The sequence below is a fragment of the Malus domestica genome, chromosome 17, assembly GCF_042453785.1.
Source record: "Malus domestica chromosome 17, GDT2T_hap1".
NCBI classification, from domain to species: Eukaryota; Viridiplantae; Streptophyta; class Magnoliopsida; order Rosales; family Rosaceae; genus Malus; species Malus domestica.
The window spans coordinates 22,151,609-22,177,252 of record NC_091677.1 but is presented as its reverse complement, the minus strand read 5'-3'; the positions used below and the strand labels follow the sequence as shown (position 1 = coordinate 22,177,252).

Genomic DNA, 25,644 nt, shown 5'->3' with positions numbered 1-25,644 from the left:
TAACCGTTAAATCAAATTTCAAGGATCCAAATTTATTGATTTAGTGAAGTCGGTGAAAGAAATCCGGAGCCACTGAAGGTCAAGGGAAAATTTTATAGGACGGCAATAAGGCCGGCAATGCTGTATGGCACAGAATGTTGGGCGGTGAAACATCAACACGTACACAAAATGGGTGTAGCGGAGATGAGGATGCTTCGTTGGATGTGTGGGCACACGAGAAAGGATAAGATTAGGAATGAGGATATCCGGGGTAAAGTAGGAGTAGCCGAAATTGAAGGAAAGATGAGAGAAAATCGGTTACGGTGGTTTGGACATGTGCAAAGAAGGCCTACTGACGCTCCGATTAGAAGATGCGACTATGGGACAGAGGTTCAGGGCCGAAGGGGTAGAGGAAGACCTAGGAAAACTTTGGAAGAGACTCTAAGAAAAGACTTAGCGTACTTGGATCTAACGAAGGACATGACACAGGATCGAGCACAATGGCGTTCTAAGATTCATATAGCCGATCCCACTCAGTGACTTGGATTTTCCAAGTCTCCAACCAAGAAGTTTTCCTCACTCGGGAAATTAAGGGAACACTACCCCAACCTACATGCTCCACTCAGAAAGCTTCAACATACAAGCTTCAACAAAAGAAAATTCAAAGAACTTAGCGAAGAAGGCTTTGGTGTATTTAACACAATACGTTGAAATGAAGGAAAGCTTATTTATTGATATCCCCGATAAGCTACAAATATGTACATATACATGAGTCAAAATAAACACACAAGAGGGAGCCTTCACAAAGGTTGCTTAGGAGAAGTCTCAGCAGTCGGTAGAGCCCCAGAAAGAGAAGGCACCGGAGGGGGATCATTTGGAGCCTCAGTACTGGACAGAACCCTAGAAGGAGGAGGCATCAGAGGTTGATCATTTGGAGCTTCATTACGCGGTACAGCCCTAGAAGACGAAGGCAATAAATGCCTTTGGAACAAACCCACAAATCTCTGATGATCAAGTAAAACCTGACCATCAGTTTCCTTCATCTGGTCAAGCTTCCTCTTCATGTTTGTAGCATAGTCATGTGCGAGCCGGTGCAACTGTTTATTCTCATGCTTGAGCCCTCTAATCTCCTGTTTGAGACTCATCACTTCAGCCGCCAATGATTCAACTTGGCGGGTTCGAGCAAATAGGCGTTGTGCCATATTAGACACAGAACCTGCACACTGAACACTGAGAGCCAGCGAATCCTTAACAGCTAACTCATCAGACCGTTTGGAAAGTAGTCTGTTATCTTTGGGAGTGAGAAGGTTCCTGGCCACCACCGCAGCGGTCATATCATTCTTCATCACGGAATCCCCAACGGTAAGAGGACCAGTTGGGGAGACGAAGGATGGGCGCCATATGTTGTCTGGAGAAGGCGGGGCTGCCTCTTCAACAAGGTTCAAGTCAAAACGACGGTCGGAGGGGCCAGACATTTTCAAAGGTGTTGAAGAGAGAAGAGGTCGGACAAATCAAGATCTTAGAAGTGCAAGAATGAAGCTTCTACTGGTGGAGATTCAAGTGTGCTTTGGAACTTAATGCCAGCCCCTATAAAAATCTGCACTCGACGGAGCTTCAGAAATCAAAGAGGCGCCTGCTCAGAAATCGAAGAGGCGTTTGCTTTCTCAAAAGTTGGGCTGCTTAGAGATCACGAGGGTTGATCTCAGAAATCGAAGAGCCGTTTGCTTTCTCAAAAGTTGGGCTGCTCAAAGACCACGAAGGCCGATCTCAGAAATCGAAGAGGCGCTCGCTTTCTCAAAAGCTGGGCTCCCTAGAGACCACGAGGGCCGATCTCAGAAATCGAAGAGGCACCTACTTTTCCAGCCTTGTCAGCACCTGTCACACGCACACTCAGCTTTGCGGAAATTATGGGCATTCTGTCAAAGACTTCTGGGGAAGTAGAAAACACATGAATCTTACTGTTCAATCACCCACTTCCCACACGCAACAATAGCTCATGGGTACCACAGATAACTTTGCCAAAGTTCTCTGCCAAAGTTGAGCACGTGAAGCTTGCAGCTCCCACTACATCGCTCTGACCAAGAAGGGTAAAAGAATAGCAAAGAAACAGCACTAACAAAGTTTAGACCCATAAATTTTGAAGGTCTAGCTACCATATTATTACCCACAAGGGTAAAGGAACAGTACCACTGCTGGATAATTGGAAAGTCCATGTATGTCAACCTCTGTGCTTCGTGGCAAGGTAGACTAGCAAACATGCCCAACCTTTACTCACATTCGAGAAAACACTCCCAATAAGATTGCTTGCTCCAAAATCGAAGAGGCACCGTCCTCCGAATCTAAAGAGCCAGACTCCCAACATGACTACTTTCTTAAAAATCGAAGAGAGGGTAAAGGAACAGTACCATTGCTGGATAATTGGAAAGTCCCTGTGTGTCAACCTCTGTGCTTCGTGGCAAGGTAGACTAGCAAACATGCCCAACCTTTACTCACATTCGAGAAAACACTCCCAACAAGATTGCTTGCTCCAAAATCGAAGAGGCACCGCCCTCCGAATCTCGAGAGCCACTCTCCCAACATGATTACTTTCTCAAAAATCGAAGAGACACTGCTCCCCGAATCTCGAGAGCCAAACCCCCAGCATGATTGCTTTCTCAAAAATCGGTGAGGCACCGTTCTCCGAATCAATCGAAGAGGCGCTCGCTTTCTCAAAAGCTGGGCTGCTCAGAGACCACGAGGGCCGATCTCAGAAATCAAAGAGGCACCTACTTTTCTAGCCTTGTCAGCACCTGTCACACGCACACTCAGCTTTGCAGAAATTATGGGCATTCTGTCGAAGACTTCTGGTGAGGTAGAAAGCACATGAATCTTACTGTTCAATCACCCACTTCCCACACGCAACAATAACTCATGGGTACCACAGATCACTTTGCCAAAGTTCTCTGCCAAAGTTGAGCACGTGAAGCTTGCAGCTCCCACTACATCGCTCTGACCAAGAAAGGTAAAAGAATAGCAAAGAAACAGCACTAACAAAGTTTAGACCCATAAATTTTGAAGGTCTAGCTACCATATTATTACCCACAAGGGTAAAGGAACAGTACCACTGCTGGATAATTGGAAAGTCCCTGTGTGTCAACCTCTGTGCTTCGTGGCAAGGTAGACTAGCAAACATGCCCAACCTTTACTCACATTCGAGAAAACAGTCCCAACAAGATTGCTTGCTCCAAAATCGAAGAGGCACCGTCCTCCGAATCTCGAGAGCCAGACTCCCAACATGACTACTTTCTCAAAATCGAAGAGAGGGTAAAGGAACAGTACCATTGCTGGATAATTGGAAAGTCCCTATGTGTCAACCTTTGTGCTTCGTGGCAAGGTAGACTAGCAAACATGTCCAACCTTTACTCACATTCGAGACAACACTCCCAACAAGATTGCTTGCTCCAAAATCGAAGAGGCACCGCCCTCCGAATCTCGAGAGCCAGACTCCCAACATGATTACTTCCTCAAAAATCGAAGAGACACTGCTCTCCGAATCTCGAGAGTCAGACCCCCAACATGATTGCTTTCTCAAAAATCGAAGAGGCATCGTTCTCCGAATCTCGAGAGCCAGATACCACAGACCACTTTTTCAAAGTGCTCTGACAGAGTTAAAACATGTGAAACTGGCAGCTCCCACTACCGTGCTATGACCAAGCAGGGTAAAGGAATAGTATTACTACTTGTTGTTAGGGAGACTCCTATATATGTCGACCTCCATCCCCAACGGACAGGCAGACCTGCAAAAATGCTCAACCCTTCATCATATCTGAGAGGGCACTCCCAACAAAGCCTTTCGAAATATTCAGCTTTCTTTCCCCCCGATAATACCTCTGCAAACAAGCTATACTAGAGCAAGAATATCTCATATCATCAGGGTTAAAAGCAAGAGTATCCCATATCATGCTTTTTCCCTGTTTTTTCTTTTGGCCTTGTTTTTACCTGCAAGACAAGGAGAAAGAGAGCAATCAGTCAGCACTTGGAATCAAGCTTCCAGCCAGGAACTGACTGCCTGGAACCCCTTACCTGATTACTTACCTGGCATTGCTCTCGAGTACTCATCTTCAACATCTTATGTTTCCAGGGAAGATTCCGCATCTGCTTGAGGAACAGATAGGGCAAGTGCGAAGGATACAAGGAAGCATGTGGAGACAAGCGTAACAGCACACGTGCCGATACATCCATTACTCTGTCAAAAGCAAAAGTATCCCATATCAGCAGGGTGGAACGTACTCTAGATTTGATGGACTTGTTTTGACCCTCAAATTCTTCAGTCGGCCTTATACTCTGGAGGAAACCAGAAAACCCTCCAGCTCAGTTCAAGAATAAGCCTGTGGAAAGTTACTTCTTCAAAAGCAAAAGTATCTCATATCATCTCTTCTCATTTTTCTTCTCTTTATCCTTCATGCTGCTGCAAGATGGGGAGAAGGTGAACAATCAGTCGGAGCTCTGATTGCTTACCTTGTCTGTCACCTCTTTCAGCAGACCCCCTAGCTCGGCGACTTGGGGGACTCCTACTACATGGTTTGTATCGCGCTTGACCAAGCCTGAAACTACAAGTAAGCTTCAAGTGAAATTGATACATTACCTTGTGCATCTCCACCAGTTAAAGATACCACCCCTGGATGGAGGAAGAGTACTTCCAGAGAAGATGCCACATCTACCTATGAGACAGATAAGGCAAGTCAAGACGACACCACACTCCGATACTTAGAAGTTTCGTGATTACGAGATCATTCTCCCACAATATTTCCTAATGTCATTTGTACTAAATCATTCACTCGTACTCACTAAAGGAGAGCTTGAACCTATGTACTTGTGTAAACCCTTCACAATTAATGAGAACTCTTCTATTCCGTGGACGTAGCCAATCTGGGTGAACCACGTACATCTTGTGTTTGCTTTCCTATCTCTATCCATTTATATACTTATCCACACTAATGACCGGAGCAATCTAGCGAAGATCACAAAAAGTGACCGTTTTCGTTACCTATGATCTATCTTGCAAGAGAACGGAGAATTAGATGGAGATCTCAACCATAGAATACGAGCTGGATGGAAAGAGTGCATCCGGCGTGTTGTGTGACCGTCGTAGGCCACTGAAGCTCAAGGGAAAATTTTATAGGACGGCAATAAGGCCAGCGATGTTGTATGGCAGAGAATGTTGGGTGGTGAAGCATCAACACGTACACAAAATGGGTGTAGCGGAGATGAGGATGCTTCGTGGGATGTGTGGGCACACGAGAAAGGATAAGATTGGGAATGAGGATATCCGAGGTACAGTAGGAGTAGCCGAAATTGTAGGAAAGATGAGAGAAGATCGGCTCTGGTGATTTGGACATGTGCAAAGAAGGCCGACTGACGCTCCGGTTCGAAGATGTGACTACGGGACAGAGGTTCAGGGCCGAAGGGGTAGAGGAAGACCTAGGAAAACTTTGGAAGAGACTCTAAGAAAAGACTTAGAGTACTTGGATCTAACGGAGGAAATGACACAAAACCGAGCGCAATGGCGTTCTAGGATTCATATAGCCGACCCCACTTAGTGGGAAAAGGCTTTGTTGTTGTTGTTGTTGTTGTTGTTGGTGAAAGAAATCCGAAGATGGTCAATTTCCCAAGTTTTACACCCATTGACAGGGTCACTAGGTACCACCTCCTCTTCACTCCTCAATTGGAAATCTGGAATTCAATTCAACCTTGTTCAAGTAGATATGGTATTATTGTCTCCTTAAAAACATTCTTAAATTCCATCTCCTATTATGATTTTGACTGTTCTCTTATTACGATTTTATCCGTTATAACACACGTGCTAACTTGGAGATATTATTGAAAATATAACGAGAACAATGTTCGTACATTACTCTAGCTACCTTAGCCACACCATGTTTCATAAAAAAAATAACATAGAACTTAGATCAATCACTTGAGTTACAAACATGCATGTTGCATCTAATCCTAACCTTTTATTTTCTCAAGTACTGTTGTGTGAAACCTTTGAGACAACCCACGTTGAGGCCCATCAACTTTTTACAAGATCCAGCCCAAGTCAAGAAACCTAGTGGGCAGTCATAGCTGACTAAACCTCTGGTTACCCACTGAGTTGAGAGTGCTGATGTGTCCAATTTTAGACGTGGGACTTCGGATTCTTTCGTTTCATTTTTTTTTCTATGTCCTCTGGATTCATTTACGGAACCGCCATGTCACAAAAACGTAACCATGCCACATAAAATTTTCATTGTATCAAAAACACGGTCTGGCATACTAAATATCATATTATAAACAAACAAAAAATCATTTTGAAGTGCTCAATTACTTATATAATAACACTTGGTTATCAATTTATGTTTGCGGTACAATAAAGTATTCTCTATTCAACTATTCACACACCCTAAATATCCAAAAACCCATTTCCTGCCTCCCGGCTAAGTTGCAGGTAGTTCTATCCTGAATATCCAATAAACCAGTATTATTTTCCCTAACTTAAGTAGGATGGTGCATGTAGTGTTACCGCACAAGACCTCCAATTTTCTAAAACCCTCAAGTTTTTAGTCTAACAGAGACAATGAATCTAAAACCCTCAAGTTTTTAATTCGCAAAACTGTAAATTCGGAAAGTGCAAAACAACAATATAAGGAGCAAAAGTAAATTAATTGGTGCTATGTTCAATTAATATAGCGGATGCAATCTGCGATTATATTAATTAAAGCCCAATTAATGAGGAGTAAATATTAAGGGACATTTTTGTAACTATTCGAGATTTATTTGTTTAATACATAGTTCTATTATATTTAATTAAAGTACTTTGTTAATTTTTATTTTTTCATAAATCAATGAAACATTATAATTAAATTCTATTTCTCAAATAAAAACGGGTACATCTTAAAAATCTAATAAGATAACCTGATAATTATATGTACCCAGACCAATTTGTGGTGCTAGGTTCGTCTTCACTAAGATTCAAGATGCCATGTCCGTCATCATGGAAAAGATTTCTTCTTTTTGTCACTTTCCTTCATTTGTGCCTTCAAAAAGCTTGTGTGTTTGGTGATGCTTTGTCGTCAACCTTCATGAACATAGCTTTTCGATCTTTTTTATCAATCTCAAGTTCCTTGCATACTCAACTTGACTTCTATAAAATGAACCACTCTCCCTGTCAGTCTCACCTCTTAGCGTCGTCTTTTGGGAACAACATTAGAAACAAGCTTAATAATTCAGTATTTTAGGCAAAATTTTCACAACTTTCCAACATTTGTGATGGTTGAACCTTGTGATGAATTTGGGCAAAATTAGGTACCAACTGTTTGCTTGCATCAACTAAAACAAATAAAGTGGGAAAAAATTAATTATTTCAAAAAAAATAAATGTAGGTGCTAATAAAAAAATTAGAAATTTTTTTACCTCATCCCCAATATTTGTGTCACCTTGATAAATTTTCACCGCTTTTGTCTGAGCATCTCTATATTTGCCTAATGCAAAACTCAAAATTTTTATCATATTAGTAACTAGTAAGTGCACTTTTCCTACGACTAGTTCCATACCGACTGCTATAATTTTCATGAAATTTCTTCCACACAAGAAAACATCTTTCAGCGATTAACCATGCAGTTTCGGTTTCGACTCTACCGTCAACGGGATATGCCATTTTCGTAAGCACAAACAAAATAGGAATGTAATCAATAAAATAAGAATGTAATAAAAGATTGTACATAATTTCGCGTGCTTGCTTTCATTTCTTGATCGAGCTATCATTAGTTGATGAAATTTTAGACTAATAAGATGACCTATTCCAACAAGTACTTAGAGATTATTTGCTGACAGAGACTTAGATAATCAGTCCGTCTCAAAGCAATGCTGTTTATCTAAATTGAAAGTGCTCATTGGTCGGCTAATTCTATAACTTCAGTGTTGTTTATCGAAATTGAAGATATTGCCGGTTGCCAACACCCTCACAGATTTCAACTGGTGTTTAGTTACAAATTTTGATTACATCAAGTAAAATCCCTGATCTACTCAGGCCAAACCCTATTTTTATAAACATATTTTTGAAATAGGTCTAATTTTTAGTGACTTTTGACTTTTGAAATAGGTCCAATTTTTAGTTACTTTGGACCCATATCAAAATACCCCAAAATTATAAGGAAAATATGATCAAGTAATTAACAAATTTTGAAGACCGATTTGTGTTCCCAACAATAAAAAGATTGAACCCAGATATAAGAGCTTTGATTTACTTTGCATTTCGGTTATGGATGGTCTAGAGATACATCTTGTTTCATTGATCTTAATGAAAAGAAATTTCAATCGAACATGTAATTAGTCATCAGTACGCGCTACTCGCTAGTCCTCGATATGTTGATATACTGAGGTGGGTGCAAGCTCTGGGCACAAGAAAGAAGATGGACAGATATGAGATGACCTTCATCTACAAATCATTATTATTACTTTCCTTGTTGATCGAATGTTTAATTTCTTCCTAGAAAGCAATTGAGCAAGCAAACTGAAAAAATACAATGGATGTAGCTAGGTTACCAGAGAGGAAGAGAGAGGACAAAAAGTTGAATTGAATGGGCATGTCTATTGGGGGTTTGTATGCTATGCAACTTTCATGTGCCCCAGAAAGTGAAGGGCTTGTTTCTGGGATGGTGACAACTAACAAGGCCGAGCCCTCTCCTCTCTATCTTTCCAACCCGAAACGCATTGATGTGAATAATGCAGTAGATAAAAAAAACAACAAAATGGTACGTACTGAATAAGATATCCCCATTACTCTCACCTACCAACCTCACCTCTTTTCTTTTACCAAGGTATCCCCACTACTCATGCCAAATTATGCGATCACACAACATATTTTAGCGGATATTCATAGGTCATTACAAGGTTAATTTGGGAAGTGAGAGTCAGGTAATTTGAGACATGAAAACCCTAAAACCTTTCGCTTCTCTAACATTATATAATAACACTACCACCTTCCCAATTCCAAATCATTTCATACTTCCTTGAGACCCTCATCTTTTCCCAATTCATTCAGCAATCTTCACGCCTCACTCTCTCTCCCTTCTCAATTCCTCCTAACTCTCATCACTGCAAGGATATACTTTCTTCTAAAACACAAGAGGCTTTAGCATCATTTTCCAACTATGAAAATGTATTTTATCCCATATCTGAAATGTCGTAATTGCTTCTGTTGATCCTAGACTCAATAATTTGTAATTTATTTTAAGATTTATGTATAAGATTTGCTAGTGTGATAAGAAATTTAAAGTCGGTGAAAAAAAAAATGCAGAGCACAAAAATAACAGGATTAATGGTATGCGGACTCTTTCAGGATCCTTTATGATATGTCGACAACAGTGGTCAAGAAGGGGACCAATTGCTGAACAAGATATTGGCGGCAGTGGTCAAGAAGTGGGAGCTGTTGTTGAACCGGAAATCAAATTCACCACCGCAACAGTATGCTTCCATGTCTTTCAATGCTTCTTTATTGCACCATCTATTTTATTAATTCTAGCTTTCGCGGCCATCACGTCCCCTATAGATTTCCTTTGTACCACAGTTCAATATGTGATTTGTGATATAATTATGGTGGAGATCATTTGTCGATTTAAGTAAAAAATCACCCCAAAGATTGTCAAGTTCTTAGGAATAAGATGCATCAGGGAAGCAATAGAGATATTTTTATAGGCTCTGGGTCTTTATTTACAAAATATTATAGATCCCGAATGCATAATTTGTGTTTTTACCCTAGTATGTTGTTCCTACTACCTGATTTCCTATGTCTTATTTTTGAGACATAGTGGAGCCCTAAGTTTTCTGGATTTTGCCCTAGGGATATATGCTGTAATTCCAGTGCGTTTTATAAAATTGATGGACGGTGGAAAAAATCTTTAAGGTTATGAATATGCATTATTCGTTCTTTCAATTACAACTTGCATTTCTCTATTTTTATTTAAAAGTCATTAGGAGAATGTAATTGAAGGGATTGTGAATCCACAAAACTTTGTTTTTCTTTTCATTTTTAGGTGTATCATAATGTTTTTATTTTTAATATGTACCATTTTAATTCGCAACCCTAATAATGAAAAAATATATGATACACCTAAAAATGAAAAAAGGTCTATGGATTCTCAATCCCTTCAATTACAGTCTCCTGATCAGTTTTAAATAAAAGTAGAGACATGCAAGTTGTAATTGAAAGCCCGAATAATGCATATTCATAAAATGCATTAGAATTACAGCATTTATCCCTAGGGCAAAATCCAGAAAACTTAGGGCTCTACTATGTCTAAATATTAAGACAAAGGAAATCAGGTACTAGGAACAACATACTAGGGTAAAAAAACGCACATTATGCATTCGAGATCTATAATAATATGTAAATAAATACCTAGAGCCCATACAAATATCTCTGTTGCTTCCTTGATGCATCCTATTCCTAAGAACATGACTATTTTTTGGGATGATTTTTGACCTAAATCAATGAATGATTGCCACCATAATTATATTAGAGATGGAGCTGTGTATGAAGGTATTCTATGGGGGGACGTGATGGTTGCGGTAGCTATAATTAGTAAAATAGACAATGCTATAAAGAAGCATTGAAAAACACTTAAACCCTAAACCATACTGTTGTTGTGGTGAATTTGATTTTCGGTTCAGCAACAACTCCCGCTTTTTGCCACCCTTGCCGACATCTTGTTGATCTCGTCTACGACGACCGCGTGCTTGTTGATGACGGCCACAGTCGCCCCGCCCCTGTTGATCGCGGCTTACTTGTTGACCTTGCTGACCATTCCCCTCCCCATCCTCCAGTGGTTCTACGGTAAGAATAACAGGCGTACAAGACAAACAAGAGGAAAATAGCTCTGTAAATAGAATGGATAATGATAACTAACTTATGAATTGTTCGTGTCAAATGATTATCACTTACTAATTATCTCTATTTTTTTTTATGTTCCAACCATGAATAGCTAACGGTGGATACAACATTCGGTTTGTGATAAAGATGAAATTATTTATTTCAGGTAAGCTAGAGTTCAACTCTTATGATATCTTTATGATTTAAATAATAAGATTCAACTAGGAGTTAAGTCGGAATGGATTTCTAATTTTCGACAATAAATTTTTTGAATCTGTACACAAATATTTTGAATCTGAATGTTTTTTCAAAAGTTAAAATGAAAGTCAGAATGTCATTTTGCAATTCTGATAACTAGGAATTTCTGATATAAATTTTTTCAAAGTATGCACCCAACTTATTCGGATACCAAAATGGTTTGATTTCTGATAGTTGTCTACTCAATTATAAAAATGAAAAGTTAATTCTCGTTTGTCAAAAGCCTAGCTCTAGCCTAGATTTTTTAACTCAGTCACGTATATACATTTTACGCAAAATGTTACTGTTTTTGTTCATGTGCTCGTGCGCATTACAAGTTCGATTTTCGCAATTGTACATGTGCACGTTTTATTATGTCGTACAAGAATTGTAAGACCAATCATGCAAGTTGAAATAACATATTTGGATATGCTCTAAATTCACTTAACTTATGGAAAGAGAATTTTGAACTCGAACATTCCAGATTCCTTTGCATAAACAAATATCATAAGACCAGCCATGAAAGTCGAAACAACATATTTTCGTAGGCAATATTAACACACTAGAAAACGTATGATAAATATTGAGCGAAGTAGGTTTGATTACTAAATGTGAGTTTATTCATAAATTTTAGTTTTGTTGTTAATTCCAACTTTTACTTGATGATAATTATGAAATAATTACAAACAAAAAAATAACAAAAAAACAATCCACATTTAAAGTTGGTTTTAAGTCATATGAAGTTATTTGAGCTCAAATAAAATTTCTCTTCTTAAAATCTAGGGAGTTTTGTTAAAACACTGAAAATCGTAAGAGGGGTATATATTAAACAACATTAAATTAATTTAATGATTAAAATTTTAATCATTCTTACCTCTCTAACCGAACACCAACATATCTACTATTCTTGCAAACCAAGCTCCAGCTTCTCCCTCACATTTGGCCGGCACCTTGCTCTCCCACAATACAAACCAAAACAACGAAGCAGCCACCTATTGCTAGACCAAAATTGTTGGAGCATGCTTGGTGTTGTTATTGAAAGCAATTCCTGAAAAAATAGAGAAAAAGAAAAGAAAAAAAAAAGGCGTATGAGGCGGCATTGAACCGGGAGCCGAGAACGACGTCTTTGTCCTCTCCGGGCCATGACATGTTTTGTACCCCTTTGGATAAACAAAAAATGAAAATAGAAAAACAAAAAAACGTGTAGCCAACCTCCTCCTCCCACCTCCTCTTCACACCTCAATTGGAAATTTGGATTTCAATTCAACTTTGTTTAAGTATATATGGTATAATTGTCTCCTTAAATACATTGTTAAATTCAATCTCCAATTACGATTTTGACAGTTCTCCTATTACAATTTTATCCATCATAACACACATGATAATTTGGAGAGATTTTTGAAAATATATCAGGAACAATGTTTGGTACAACAAAATGTAATAACTCAATTAGTTGGAAACTTAAAAAAAAAAAAAATCTACGAATTGCATTATAACATTTGGTGTAATGTGTGTTTGCATATTATGCTAGACCTATTGTATCATAAAGATCAATCAATTCAAGAGCTTTCATTTTTCCTTTTCAATCTCTCTCTTGTTTCTCTCTATATCATCTTCTTTTGAACTAATCTTTTATCTTTTGCAACGTAGTTAACAGTTCCATTAGATAGATTGTGTGTACTGAATTCCATCTTCTAGTTTTAGGTTTGGTATATGATCGGGGGTTTGGTCTTGGAGACTTGTTAGGAGAACTCAACGAGTTCTTCTCACGTCTAGGTAAGTCAGTAGCTGGCATTTTGGAGGAACTGTTCAATGTGCCCATTTCAGAGGAAGTGTTCAGTGTGTCACGAAAACGGCACAGGATACAAAGTGTTATAATATAAATTGTTAAATTTTTTTTACGTATTCAACACTTAGTGTACTTGACATATTCTCATGACACTGAAAATTTTCTCGACAATTTGATGTTGTCTTGGTTTTTGTCTTTGAGCTCGGAGATTAGTTATTACTATAATGGTGAATCCTATTTATCTGTATTGTCGTACTTTTAGGCATATCGAAAACTGCGACAGAATGAGACCTATAATCCAAATGGTTACTGAGCCTAGCATGGCGATTTCCAGGTGCAAGTTACGCTCAATAGGTGAAACGATGTTTCATGATCTAATGTTACAATTGTTGGGCTTCGCATAAAATATTGTCCCAGTAGCCGTGTTTTCTTGCAGTGTTTGATATGTCTTTGTTAGGAAAATAGACTATATGAAACATGATTATCATTACATTTACACAAAACAGTAACATTATCCATCAAGGTTGCACTAGGTGTTAGTCAGACGGAGGCTAAGAAAAATTGCACAAAAACAGTAACATTATCCATCAAGGTTGCACTATTTATACAAAATTGCAATTGTATATGAATATATACATGATCCTCAAAACAGCAAATAATGACTTCATCTCTCAATTATTTACACAAAATTGCAATTGCATATGAATATATATGTATATATATATATGCACATATATATGTGTGCGTGTGTGTTTGTGTGTATATATATATCAATGCATATATAATACATAACGTTACTACAGGTACGCAAATTTAAATTGCCATGATCGATGTCGCTGTTGTGAGATCTCAAACCAATTATTTATTATCGTGAAGAAAAATTAAACAACAAAATAATATGTAATTAATTCAAAATACTATTATAACTAATGACATCTTAACGTTTAATATGCAAGTAAGTCTCTCTTCGCTCGGTATAAATAATGGCGAATGATGATCTCCTTATTTAGGTGTGAATTGGAATTTCTATTGCTTTATCATTTCTCTTTCAAAATTTAAGCTGTGCTTTAATTGGACAATGGGATGCATGCCTACTCGGTACTAAATCACACATATAATTATGTAAATGCGATCTCTATCCTGCCTAATACTTTTGTGGCTTTTTAACCAAAATGGTCTATGAAATTTGTATAACTTCTCACTTTGGTCCTTGAAATTTGAAATCAATAAAAGTGGTCCATGAGTTTGTCTACCATCAATCATTTTGGTCATTTCATGAAAAAATTTCATTAAATAATGCTAAAATGACAAAAATACCCTTACTTTTTGTCAAATCATTTGGTCATTGTTCATTAAATTGAGGTTATTTTTGTCATTTTGCTCCTTATTTAACACAATTTTTCATGAAATGACCAAAATGATTGCTTGTGGACAAACTCAAAGACCACTTCTATTGATTTCAAATCTTAGGTATCAAAGTGATGAGTTATGCAAATCTCAGTGATCATTTTAGCTAAAAAGCCTACTTTTGTTGGGATCTCATTAATTTAAGTCCATTTTTGTATGTTTGGCTGCTAGAAAAGAGTACACAGACTACATCTCTCATGTACCTCATTTTATATATGAAATCAGGAATGGTTTTGCTAGAACAGAGTGCAAGGCTCTTTGACGTTTTTGCATTGTACTAAACGCTACTGTATTCTATATTTTAATCCGGTCACATATATACAGTTTGTCTAGAATTTTATTATTTTGTTTCATGTAGCTCGGGACCATCACAATTCGACTTTCACGATTGTACATATACACTTTTTATTTATACCGCACAAGGATTATAAGATCAACCATGCAAATTAATATAATATCTAGATGCTCTAAATTTATCTAGCTTATAAAAGAGATTGTATTAAATACATATATTCACATTAGTTATATATGTATTAAGTGCATATAAGTATGAGAAGTAAACGATTTTCATAAGAATAAGAATAAAAAAGCAAATATTTCCAACTAAAAAAGGAAACAAAACAAAATTTAATTAAACTAGCCTATCAAAGGTCTGGTACGAACCATAAAGATGTGGTATACAACTGCGACCAAGAACGACTTTTGGGGTAACTAAAATGCCTAATACTCTTATTTGTGAAGGAAAATATTCCATAGTTACATCCGGTTGAGTCATAACACGAGTAATCAAAGTCAAAATAAATATTGTTTTTTTTTTACCTTTTGACCATAGAGTACAATATACGGCGGAATGGTGGTTGCTCACAAATAATACCCGACCACCAAGTTCAACAACCTCCATCCATTGTGGACCAGCATCAATATCACACTCCAGTTTGAACACTCGAAATCCTTTAGTCTTAGGTGGCTGAGTGTAACTAAGGGCTGATTTGGTATTGTTGTGCTTTGACAAAAAGCTGCTGTGAGAATGAGCGGCTGTGAAATAAATCAGCCGAGTGTTTGGTAAATTTTTTTGTAAAAGTGCTTTTGGAAAAAAAAGCAGTCTGATAGTGGGTATTTTCATTAAAGGAGCACTGTAACTCTGTGTGCTTTGAAAAAAAACTAGTTTTCCAAAGCTGTAAATAGCTGCTTTAGCTTTTTTCTTTGATTTCAGCTTATTCTCACAGCAGCTTCCAAAATAAGCCTTTTTTTTTAGTTTACCAAACACCTAAAACCCTTACAGCTTTTTTTCATGAGTGTTTTTTTTTTAAGCACCTCACTCCCAAACCACTCCTAAAGGTCTTTCCAAACATGACCTTATGCCAAGGATCGGCTATTAAACATGTTTCTTGTTTAGGCTTGTAGTTTGGATTGAGGAGCCTCCAAATGTTATTCTGGACCTTCTCATTCAACAAACAATATAATTTTAGGAAAACTAATGAAAATGACTTGAAAACTTTGAGTTTTAACGATAAGGACAAAATAAAGGGTAAAATAAATAGTATCAAGTTTGACTTTTTAGTATAAAAATGTGAATTCTCGTTAAAATAAACAGTACTATGATCTTTTCGTTATAACTCTTTATAATTTTTCAAGTTAATGATGTCGACTTTTCCTTCCAAAAAATAAAAAAGCAACTCCATAGATGCAAAATCTTTTGGCAGGTGAACGAAATCACGGCCATTGTAATGCTCCACTCTTGATCCATCATAGTCAACGAATTTGTATCAATTGGACGTGTCCACCCATCAGCCACAGACCAAAGCAACGAGGTCATAGTCTAAGGAGATAAGCTGCCTACATCGTACCAAAATCGTAGGACAAAAGCTGATATTGTCCAGTCTTAGTCTTAGCTAGGGGGTGTCTACCCCTACCCCCAAACAACAAAAACAAACAAATTTTAGAGAAAACCTCTCGGTACTGTATATTTTAACAAAAAATTACATTTTTACACTAAAATATCAATTATGATATTATTTATTTTACCTTCTATTTTGTCTTTATGATTAAAACTCAAAGTTTTCAAACATTTCATTAGTTTTCTTAAAAAACAAAGCTCCAAAAAAAGGGTTTAGGACATCTATAGCCTGCAGCATGGCATATCAGAGGGATAAGGATTGTCTGCCCTCCACTTCTAATGCCCTCCCCGTGCTCTTCTGTTTTGTGTGGTTATGGTTAAGCCACGTCAACATTTTATATTGTTTTTTTTTATATATATAATAAGACAAAAATGAATAGTAATATAAAATGTTGACGTGGCTTAACCGTGATTACACAAACAGAAGGGCACGGGGAGGGCACTGGAAATGGAGGGCAGACAATCCTTGTCCATATCAGAGCCAGACACGCAGTCTGCGCCTGAGCCTATAAAACAAAGACAAGTCCGGCTTCTAAGCAGTCGGTGATCTGCCATCAACAATTGTTGTACAGGCGTGACATTTGCTGAGTCCAAGTTTTATGGAGTAGGAACTCCCCTCCTAATCTCTCCCCCCTTCCATCACCTCTTATTTAAACGGTTGAAATTACGCCATGTTTATATCTTGTTTTGAAAATTTTATATAGAAAATAAGGCAAAAAGAAGAGTGAGAGGAGGGGATGTAATGGGATGGTAATAGGAAGGGAGAAAATCCTACACCCATTGGCATGGTCACTGGGACCCACCTCCTCGTTACTCCTCAATTGGAAATCTGGAATTCAATTAACCCTATTCAAGTAGATATCGTATTATTGTCTCCTTGAAAACATTGTTAAATTCCATCTGCTATTACGATTTTATCCATCATAACACACGTGCTAACATGGAGAGATTTTTTAAAATATAACGAGAACAATGTTTGTACATTACTCTAGCTACCTTAAGCCACACCATAGTTCATAAAAAAAATAACATACAACCTAAATCAATCACTTGGGTTCCAAACCCGCATGTTGCATCTAATCCTAACATTTTATTTTCTCAATTACCGGGTCATATAGCTGACTAAACCTCTGGTTACCCACTGAGTTGAAGTGCTGATGTGTCCAATTTTTTTTTTTTGAGAAACTGGATAAATTCATAACCAGGGCCGGAGCTAAAACACAAGGAAGCCAACCAGGAGGCAACAACCAGAGGAGAAAAATAGAAAGCAGTGAAGATGGGAGTACAGACTAAAGACACAGCACCAAGTGCCAAGCGTCACCCCTTTCACTACCAAAATACAATTATGGGGGACAAGGGAGACCATCCTTGTTCAAAATATGAACCAACGACGATGGGGGACGGCTAATCCAAGTAGACCCGCACATCTCCGTGTTACTTCTCGACGCCAAGCGGTTCGCCGCCAGATTGACCGATCTCGGAACCCAAGACCAGCGGCATGATTGGAAGATATCCTTAAGCCTTAAGATTTTAGTCAACGTAGGATAAGCCTCCTAGCGGCCAGAGGACATATCATGAGCCAAAGCAGAAATGTTCTCTTTAGAATCTGATTCAACAATAATTCTATGCAAGCCCATAGACTTAGCAAACTCACAACCATACCAAATGGCAAGTGCCTTGAAGTGTTCATTTACTTATATAATAACACTTGGTTATCAATTTATGTGTGCGGTACAAGAAAGTATGGGATGTGCTATCCACACATCTCATTTTACTTCTCACACACCCATTGATAAATTATGTCAGTTGATATTCTTCAATTCATCCAATCTTACGGTTGAAAATTAAAAAGGTATGTGTGAGAAGTAAAATGGGGTGTGTGAATATCACACCCCTAAAGTATTCTCTGTCAACTATTCACACACCCTAATTATCCAAAAACCATTTCCCGCCCCTCGGCTGAGTTACGGGTGGTTCTATCCTGAATATCCAAAAAACCAGTAATACCTTTGCACTCCTTCTATAATCAACTTAAAGCAAGACCACCCATGAACCTCGAACCTACTTCATTAGGCTTAATCCAAAGGTATTAGTATTATTTTCCCTAACTTACGTAGAATGGTGCACGTAGTGTTACCGCACAAGACCTCCAATTTTCTAAAACCCTCAAGTTTTTAGTCTAACAGAGACAATCTATGAATCTAAATCCGATCACTTATGTACAATCTATGAATAGTGTAACTATTTTTGTTCATGTATCTTGGGAGCATCAAGATCTCGACTTTAAAACACAACTGTACATGTACACTTTTTATTTATGTCGCACAAGGATTATAAGACCGACCATGTAAGTTGATGAATACTCCAAATTCATATAACTTATGAGAAAAAAGATTTGAACTCGAACGCATATACCAAACCTACGACACCATGCTTGGGGATTCAAACCGGGGCACATATATTTTCAAAGATTTAATTCACATAACTGTAAGTTCAGAAAGTGTAAAAGAACAATATAAAGAGCAAAACTTAATTAATTGGTGCTATGTTCAATTAATATAGCGGATGCAATCTGCAATTATATTAATTAAAGCCCAAGTAATGAGAAGTAAATATTAAACGGCATTGTTGTAACTATTCGAGATTTATTTGTTTAATATATAGTTCTATTATTTAATTAAAGTGCTTTGTTAAATTATGTTTTTTTCATAAATCAATGAAACATTATAATTAAATTTTATTTCTCAAATAAAAAGGGGTACATCTTAAAAATCTAATAAGATAACCTAATAATTATATGTACCCAAACCAATTTGTGATGCTAGGTTCGTCTTCACTAAGGTTCGAGGTGCCTCATCACATAAAAGATTTCTTCTTCTTGTCACTTTCCTTAATTTGTGCCTACAAAAAGCTTGTGTGTTCGACGATGCTTTGTCGTCAACCTTCATGAACATAGCCTCCCAATCTCTTTTATCAATCTGAAGTTCCTTGCATACTCAACTTGACTTCTATAAAATAAACCACTCTACTTGTCAGTCTCACCTTTTAACGTCGTCTCCTTTGGAACAACGTTAGAAACACACTTAATAATTCAGTATGTTGGGCAAATTTTCACAACCTTCCAACATTTGTGATGGTTGAACCTTGTGATGAATTTGGGAAAAATTAGGTACCAACTGTTTGCTCGCATCAACTAAAACAAATAAAGTGGGAAAAAAAATAATTATCTCAAAAAAATAAAAGTAGGTGCTGACAAAAAAAAAATAGAAAATTGTTACCTCATCCCCATTATTTGTGTCACCTTGATAATTTTTCACCGCTTTTGTCTGAGCATCTCAACAACTGCCTAATGCAAAACTCAAATTTTTTATCATACTAGTAAGTGCACTTTTCCTACGACTAGTTCCATACCGACTGCTATAATTTCGTGAAATTTCTTCCGCACAAGAAAACATCTTTTAGCGATTAACCATGCAGTTTCAGTTTCGACACTACCTTCAACGGGATATGCCTTTTCGTAAGCACAAACAACATAGGAATGTAATCAATTAAATAAGAATGTAATAAAAGATTGTACATAATTTCGCATTCTTGCTTTCCTTTTTTATTTTATTTTTGAGACATAGTAGAGCTCTAAGTTTTCTGGATTTTGTCTGGGGATAAATGTTGTAATTCTAGTGCATTTTATAAAATTGATAGACAGTGGAAAAAACCTTAAAGGTTATGAATATGCATTATTTGGTCTTTCAATTACAACTTGCATCCTGTACTTTTATTTTAAAGTCATCAAGAGACTGTAATTGAAGGGATTGAGAATCCACGAACTTTTTTTTTTCTTTTCATTTTTGGGGTATCATACCTTTTTCATTTTATGTATGATACCCGAAAAATGAAGAAAAAAAAGTCCGTGGATTCTCAATCCCTTCAATTACAGTCTCTTGATGACTTTAAAATAAAAGTACAAGATGCAAGTTGTAATTGAAAGACCAAATAATGCATATTCATAACCTTTAAGATTTTTTCCATTGCCTATCAATTTCATAAAATGCACTAGAAATACAGCATTTATTCCTAGGGCAAAATCCAGAAAACTTAGGGCTATGTCTAATAAATAAGACAAAGGAAATCAGGTCGTAGGAACAACATACTATGTAAAAATGCAAATTATGCATTCGGGATCTATAATCTTCGTTACATAAACCTAGAGGACATAAAAATATCTCTATTGCTTTCCCTGATGCATCATATTCCTAAGAACCTGACTATCTTTAGGGTGATTTTTGTCCTAAATTGACAATTGATCGCCGCCATATCATCTCACAAATGGAATTAGAAAAATAAACGGTGCTATAAAGATGCATTGAAAGACATGGAAGCATACTGTGATGAATTTGATTTCGGTTCAGCAACAGCTCCAGCTTCTAAGTCGATGTTAGGTTCCTGCATGAAGAAATGCAGGATTTGAGTTCACAACAGGTACACATCCAAATAAAACCTAGCAACAACAAAACGGATAATTTGTTTGAGGTCACGAAATATTTTGTGTTACGATCAGAGATACCGTGAACAGGTGATACAATCCGTAAATAACAGTGTTCATGAGGATTTGAGTTGCACAAGAGGAAGAAGGAAAACGGCTTTTGGGTAAGATAATGGGCTTTGAATTCCAACATTTAATGCCTATTTCACCAGGCCCAACCCAAAATTACGGGATATGGATCAAACATGCTGAAAAACTGATTGCAATTTGCATTCATGCATCTTTGGGAGAAGAACTCGCATACAACTAACATGCTAAAGTGATGATGTTTTAAACTAATCATGAAATGTTATGTCAGTAAATTAAAGCACATGACGATGCATAAGGGATTGGGACACCGCCACTATGTAGTCCAATTTCTCTGAAGTTTTATGTTTTCATGAGTTTAATCTAATACTCCGAATGAGCAAAATGCTAAATCATACGTATTATAGTTATGATTTTATACATGCACCCGCAAATTATGGGCTGAAAATTCGCCACAAGACAAGACCGTAAATGATTGAGGTTGAACTGGGAGACATGATATGTTGAATTGTTGTTTTATTAATAACTGCATCCCCAAATTATCGAACCATCAACAAAAAAAGGCCACGACAGTTAAATTGAAATTGCAAGTCAAAACCAAGCCTTAACATGATGCCATCTTATTAATGGAAGGAAGATCAAAATTACACTAATACACACTCTCCTGCTACAAGTATGGGCTGAAAATGTGCCACCAGACAATCCCTCACCAAGTACTCACCTGAAATGCAAAAAACACCCAAAAAACATACAAACCTTCAACCTCATACAACCATGGTTGGACCACGAAGAAGCAAAACCCTAGATAAACCAAATCAGTAGAAGTCACCTGTTTTGCACCCAGGAAAATGGGCCCCTCCCACCCATATGTTTCCCTCGATCGATTTTCTCACGTTCAAACCAAACAATTTTGGATTGTCCCTCAAAAGATCAGCTGCTTCTTGATTCAAGAGGTCCTCATGGTTAGGTTCCTGCATGAAGAAATGCAGGATTTGAGTTCACAACAGGTACACATCCAAATAAAACCTAGAAAAAACAAAACGGATAGTTTGTTTGAGGTCATGAAATATTTTGTGTTGCGATCAGAGATACCGTGAATAGGTGATACAATCCGTAAATAACAGTGTTTATATTTAAGACAGGTTTCCAGTCTTCCCGAATAATGTTAAGGCAAGTGTTTCCTTCTAAGTCGATGTTGGGATGGTAGATCTGCACATATGGTATGCATTATACAACACCAGATATATATTATGGTTTGGATCGTAACCAATATACACGAAAGTTAAGTTCTGATATAACTAAGGTTTCGTTACCTTGGTTTTGCACTTGACCTTCGGAGGCTCATGAGGGTAGACTGCGGGAACTTTAAACGTGAAGACAAACCCACCACCCCTGCGACAAGAGGTACAAAATGTCAGTGTCAGCAAGATGACATCGAAGTTGCAAAATCCAAACAACGTATAGAGAGCCAAATGAAGCTTCAGATCAAAGGTTACTTACATATAATATCCCCGATAAGGTGTAATGGTAATCTCAAAGTCCATCAAATCATCCTTTCCATTGGGGAATGAAATCTTGCATTCTTCTGGCATGTTCAACTCACTTATATCTACAAGACAACATCATAATACAATTGAAGGACGACAACAACAACAACAACAACAAAGCCTTTTCTCACTAAATAGGATCGGCAATATGAATCCTAAAACGTCATTGCGTTGATTTTTGTGCCATAATACAATTGAAGGACTGGTTGAAGGAATTAAAATAAACACAGAAACCTTGCCTTTACGTACGTTGGAGTTAAACGTGTATTTAGGAACTTAATATGCATGTAAGCGTATAACTTTGTACCACATTGCAACAAATCATAACATATATACATCCTAAAATCATATTTACCTCTATGAAGACGCAATTCTCCTGCACTTTGCTTCTTTACGAGACCATTCTCCTTTGCGTTTTCAGCTGTTTCCTTTTGCTTTTCTTTCACTTTAAACAATCTGATCATGGTTTCTGTAATTAAAAGAAAAGCACAAATTTAAAACGGGTAATAAGATGAACCATACATGTCTGTTGTAAGTGTTAACAATTTGTGAACAAAAACATCGAAGAAAACTTGCTCGACGAAATGCCGCAGAAAAGCAAAAGGAAAGGAAATGGAATGGGAAAGCAAAGATAGGAGAGGCACAATGAAGACGGCCAAGGAATGAAACGGATTTATAATCTTCCTTTCTTCTCTATTCTTGTCTTCCTGCTACTGGTTCGTGCGGCCATAGGCTTCTCTTTCCAAAAATACAAATCATATCAACATGCAGTCGACTGTATTTGGAAAAAAAAAATTAAAAATGTATTCAAAAACTAAAAATACAAATCATATCAACGACATGTCGTCGGCTGTATTTGAAAAAAACATTCCAAAGTACAAATCATATCAATGACATGCCGTCAGTTGTATTTGAAAAAATAAAAATAAAAATGTGTTCAAAAATTAAAAATACAAATCATATCAACAACATATCCTCGACTGTATTTGAAAAAAAAATAAAAATGTATTCGAAAACTAAAAATACAAATTATATCAACGACATAACATTCTAACTTCCGTTTACGGAGGTATTTTTCTGCTTTTTATCCTATATGCTTGTATTATTTACTTAGGACAACCTGCGGAGGAGGAGAATGACGCTCAAGGACAACCTCCGGAGGGGGAATGACGCTCAGCTGAGCAGCATTCCCCCTCCTGAGGTTGTCATCCTCCGCAGGTTGTCCTAAGTAAACAATACAAGTATATAGAATAAAAAGCAGGAAAATACCTCCGTAAACGAAAGGTAGAATGTTAGCCAACTCGGGATGTTCCATTTCAGAAAGGTGGAAGAGAGAAGAGGGAGAAAGAAGAAGGAGAGAGAGCGAGTTTACAGAGAAGAGGGAGAGATGAAGGAGATAGAGGGAGCGAGTTTACAGAGACGAGGGACAGAGGAATGAGATAGAGGGAGTGAGTAAGAGAGAAGGGAGGGAGGGAGTGAGTGAGTGACTATAGCTGTAAATATAGGATTTCAAACGCAGCAGCTGGTAGGAATGGGTACTAAAAATTCCTTTGGACAAATAAAAAAGGAAAACAGAAAATCAAAAAACATGTAGCCATTGTGACCGCAACTGTATACTGGTGCAAAACCTCCTTAACCTAAAACTTAATCCCACCAACCACTATCCCTCTCAGTCCACTGATATCCAGAATACCATTATGCCCTTTCATTCCTTTTGCAATTAACTTTATACATTTTATCGATACTATTACTGTTTTTGTCCATGTAGTCATGCAAGTATGTAAAGAAGCTAAATTTTTAAACCCGGTCACTTATATACATTTTACGCAAAATGTTACTGTTTTTTTCATGTATCGTACAAGAATCATAAGATCGGTCATGCAAGTTGAAATAACATATTTGGATATGTTCTAAATTCACTTAACTTGTGGAAAGAGAAATTTGAACTCGAATGTTCAAGATTTCTTTGCATAAGCAAATATCATAAGATCGACCGTGCAAGTCGAAACAACATAGTTTACAAGTATGATTAATATAAAAATCAATGAACAAACTATATCTAAAACTAAAATACAGAGTTGACAACACATTTTATAATTTAATAGAAAACTATCAGAAATCAAAACATGTTGGTATCGACATAAGTTAGGTGCACACTTTGAAAAAAAGATTATATCGAAAATTCCTAGTTATCAGAATCTCTCAATCCATTCAAATTTTCATTTCAACTTTTGAAAAAACATCAAATTCGAAATTTTTGTGTAGAGATTCAAAAAAATTTATTGTCAAAAATTAAAATCTCATTCCGACTTGGACCCCTAGTTGAATCTTATTATTTAAATCATTAAGATATCAAATGAGCTTTGAAACTTTAAGAAGTGGAGATAATTAGTAAGTGATAATCGTTTGACACAAACAATAATATTATATGTAAAACCTTTATTTGGATTCTGGCAATAACAAAATTCTTTGTTTCCACATTTTTTTTTTTGGAAACGCCAGTTGAACCTATGAACTTATGAAAGATGTGACAAGCTATGACTGATTGACCGCAGGCTGAGGGAGGGATGACTGATTGACCGCAGGCTGAGGGAGGGCCACAACTTTCATTTACCTATGGTAAGGACTCTGTCACGCATTTTTCTCTGGTGAGGGTGGGAGTGGTTGGGTCATGGTGTTTAAGTGGGCTTGGGAGGGAAGGGAAGAGGCTGGCTTTTCTGCTGCTTCTGGTTTTGATGAATTTACCAAATTAGCCTTGTTTTTGGACTGGTGTGTAAGACCAAGCAACGACCAAGTCAATTTAAAATTAGATATATACAATAATTTTGGTGACCCAGAAAATTACTGAAATATTGTGATGGTGTGTCGACAACGCAGACCCAGCACTTCTCCCCTCAGTACACACCAAGCACGGCAACGCAGACCCTGTCTCATTCCAGACTGATTTTATCGTAGCACGTGATCGGATCATATTTATATATATTTTTACTTCGAATTTACTCGTCTTTTCTTAGTTAGTTCTTTATATTTTTGAGCTATTTACGTTATTTTTGTGTTTATAGGATTTATTATGAAAAGAAAATAAAAATAGAACAAGTGAAATTTTATATAATAAATTCGTCAAAATTATATGTGTAGATCAGCTTTTCAAGAAAGGAGAAAGCTGCTTTGCGCATAGCATAATTAATTAGTTATTAATGGATTTGTTTGCTTGACTGCCTTATGAGTTAGATCCCAACCCCCGCCATCTCTTGTGGTGGATCTTCTGCTTTCATTTCATTGCATCATCTATATCTAATTAATTAATTAATTAATAAGTTAATTGACTCATTA

The 25,644-nt window shown here is 37.1% G+C and overlaps 1 protein-coding gene across 5 annotated transcripts; it reads right to left on the bottom strand.

Moving 5' to 3' along the window:
* Positions 1–18,914: 18,914 nt before the first annotated feature.
* LOC114823130 (NEDD8-conjugating enzyme Ubc12-like) lies at positions 18,915–22,944 on the bottom strand. Of its 5 annotated transcripts, XR_011578436.1 has the most exons (8): positions 22,667–22,880; positions 22,265–22,373; positions 22,078–22,156; positions 21,857–21,973; positions 21,594–21,735; positions 19,476–20,637; positions 19,316–19,390; positions 18,915–19,205 (listed from the first exon to the last, which is right to left on the bottom strand). XR_011578436.1 is itself a non-coding variant. In XM_070817740.1 (7 exons), the coding sequence occupies exons 2-7, from the start codon at positions 22,773–22,775 to the stop codon at positions 21,409–21,411; spliced, it is 633 nt and encodes a 210-aa protein (XP_070673841.1). In that variant the 5' UTR covers positions 22,776–22,780; positions 22,888–22,944; the 3' UTR covers positions 21,364–21,408. The 5 variants fall into 5 exon arrangements, 2 of the variants coding, with proteins under 2 accessions (XP_070673842.1, XP_070673841.1); XR_011578435.1 differs by having other exon boundaries at positions 19,316–20,637; XR_011578434.1 differs by having other exon boundaries at positions 18,915–19,390.
* Between the last annotated feature and the right edge of the window lie 2,700 nt (positions 22,945–25,644).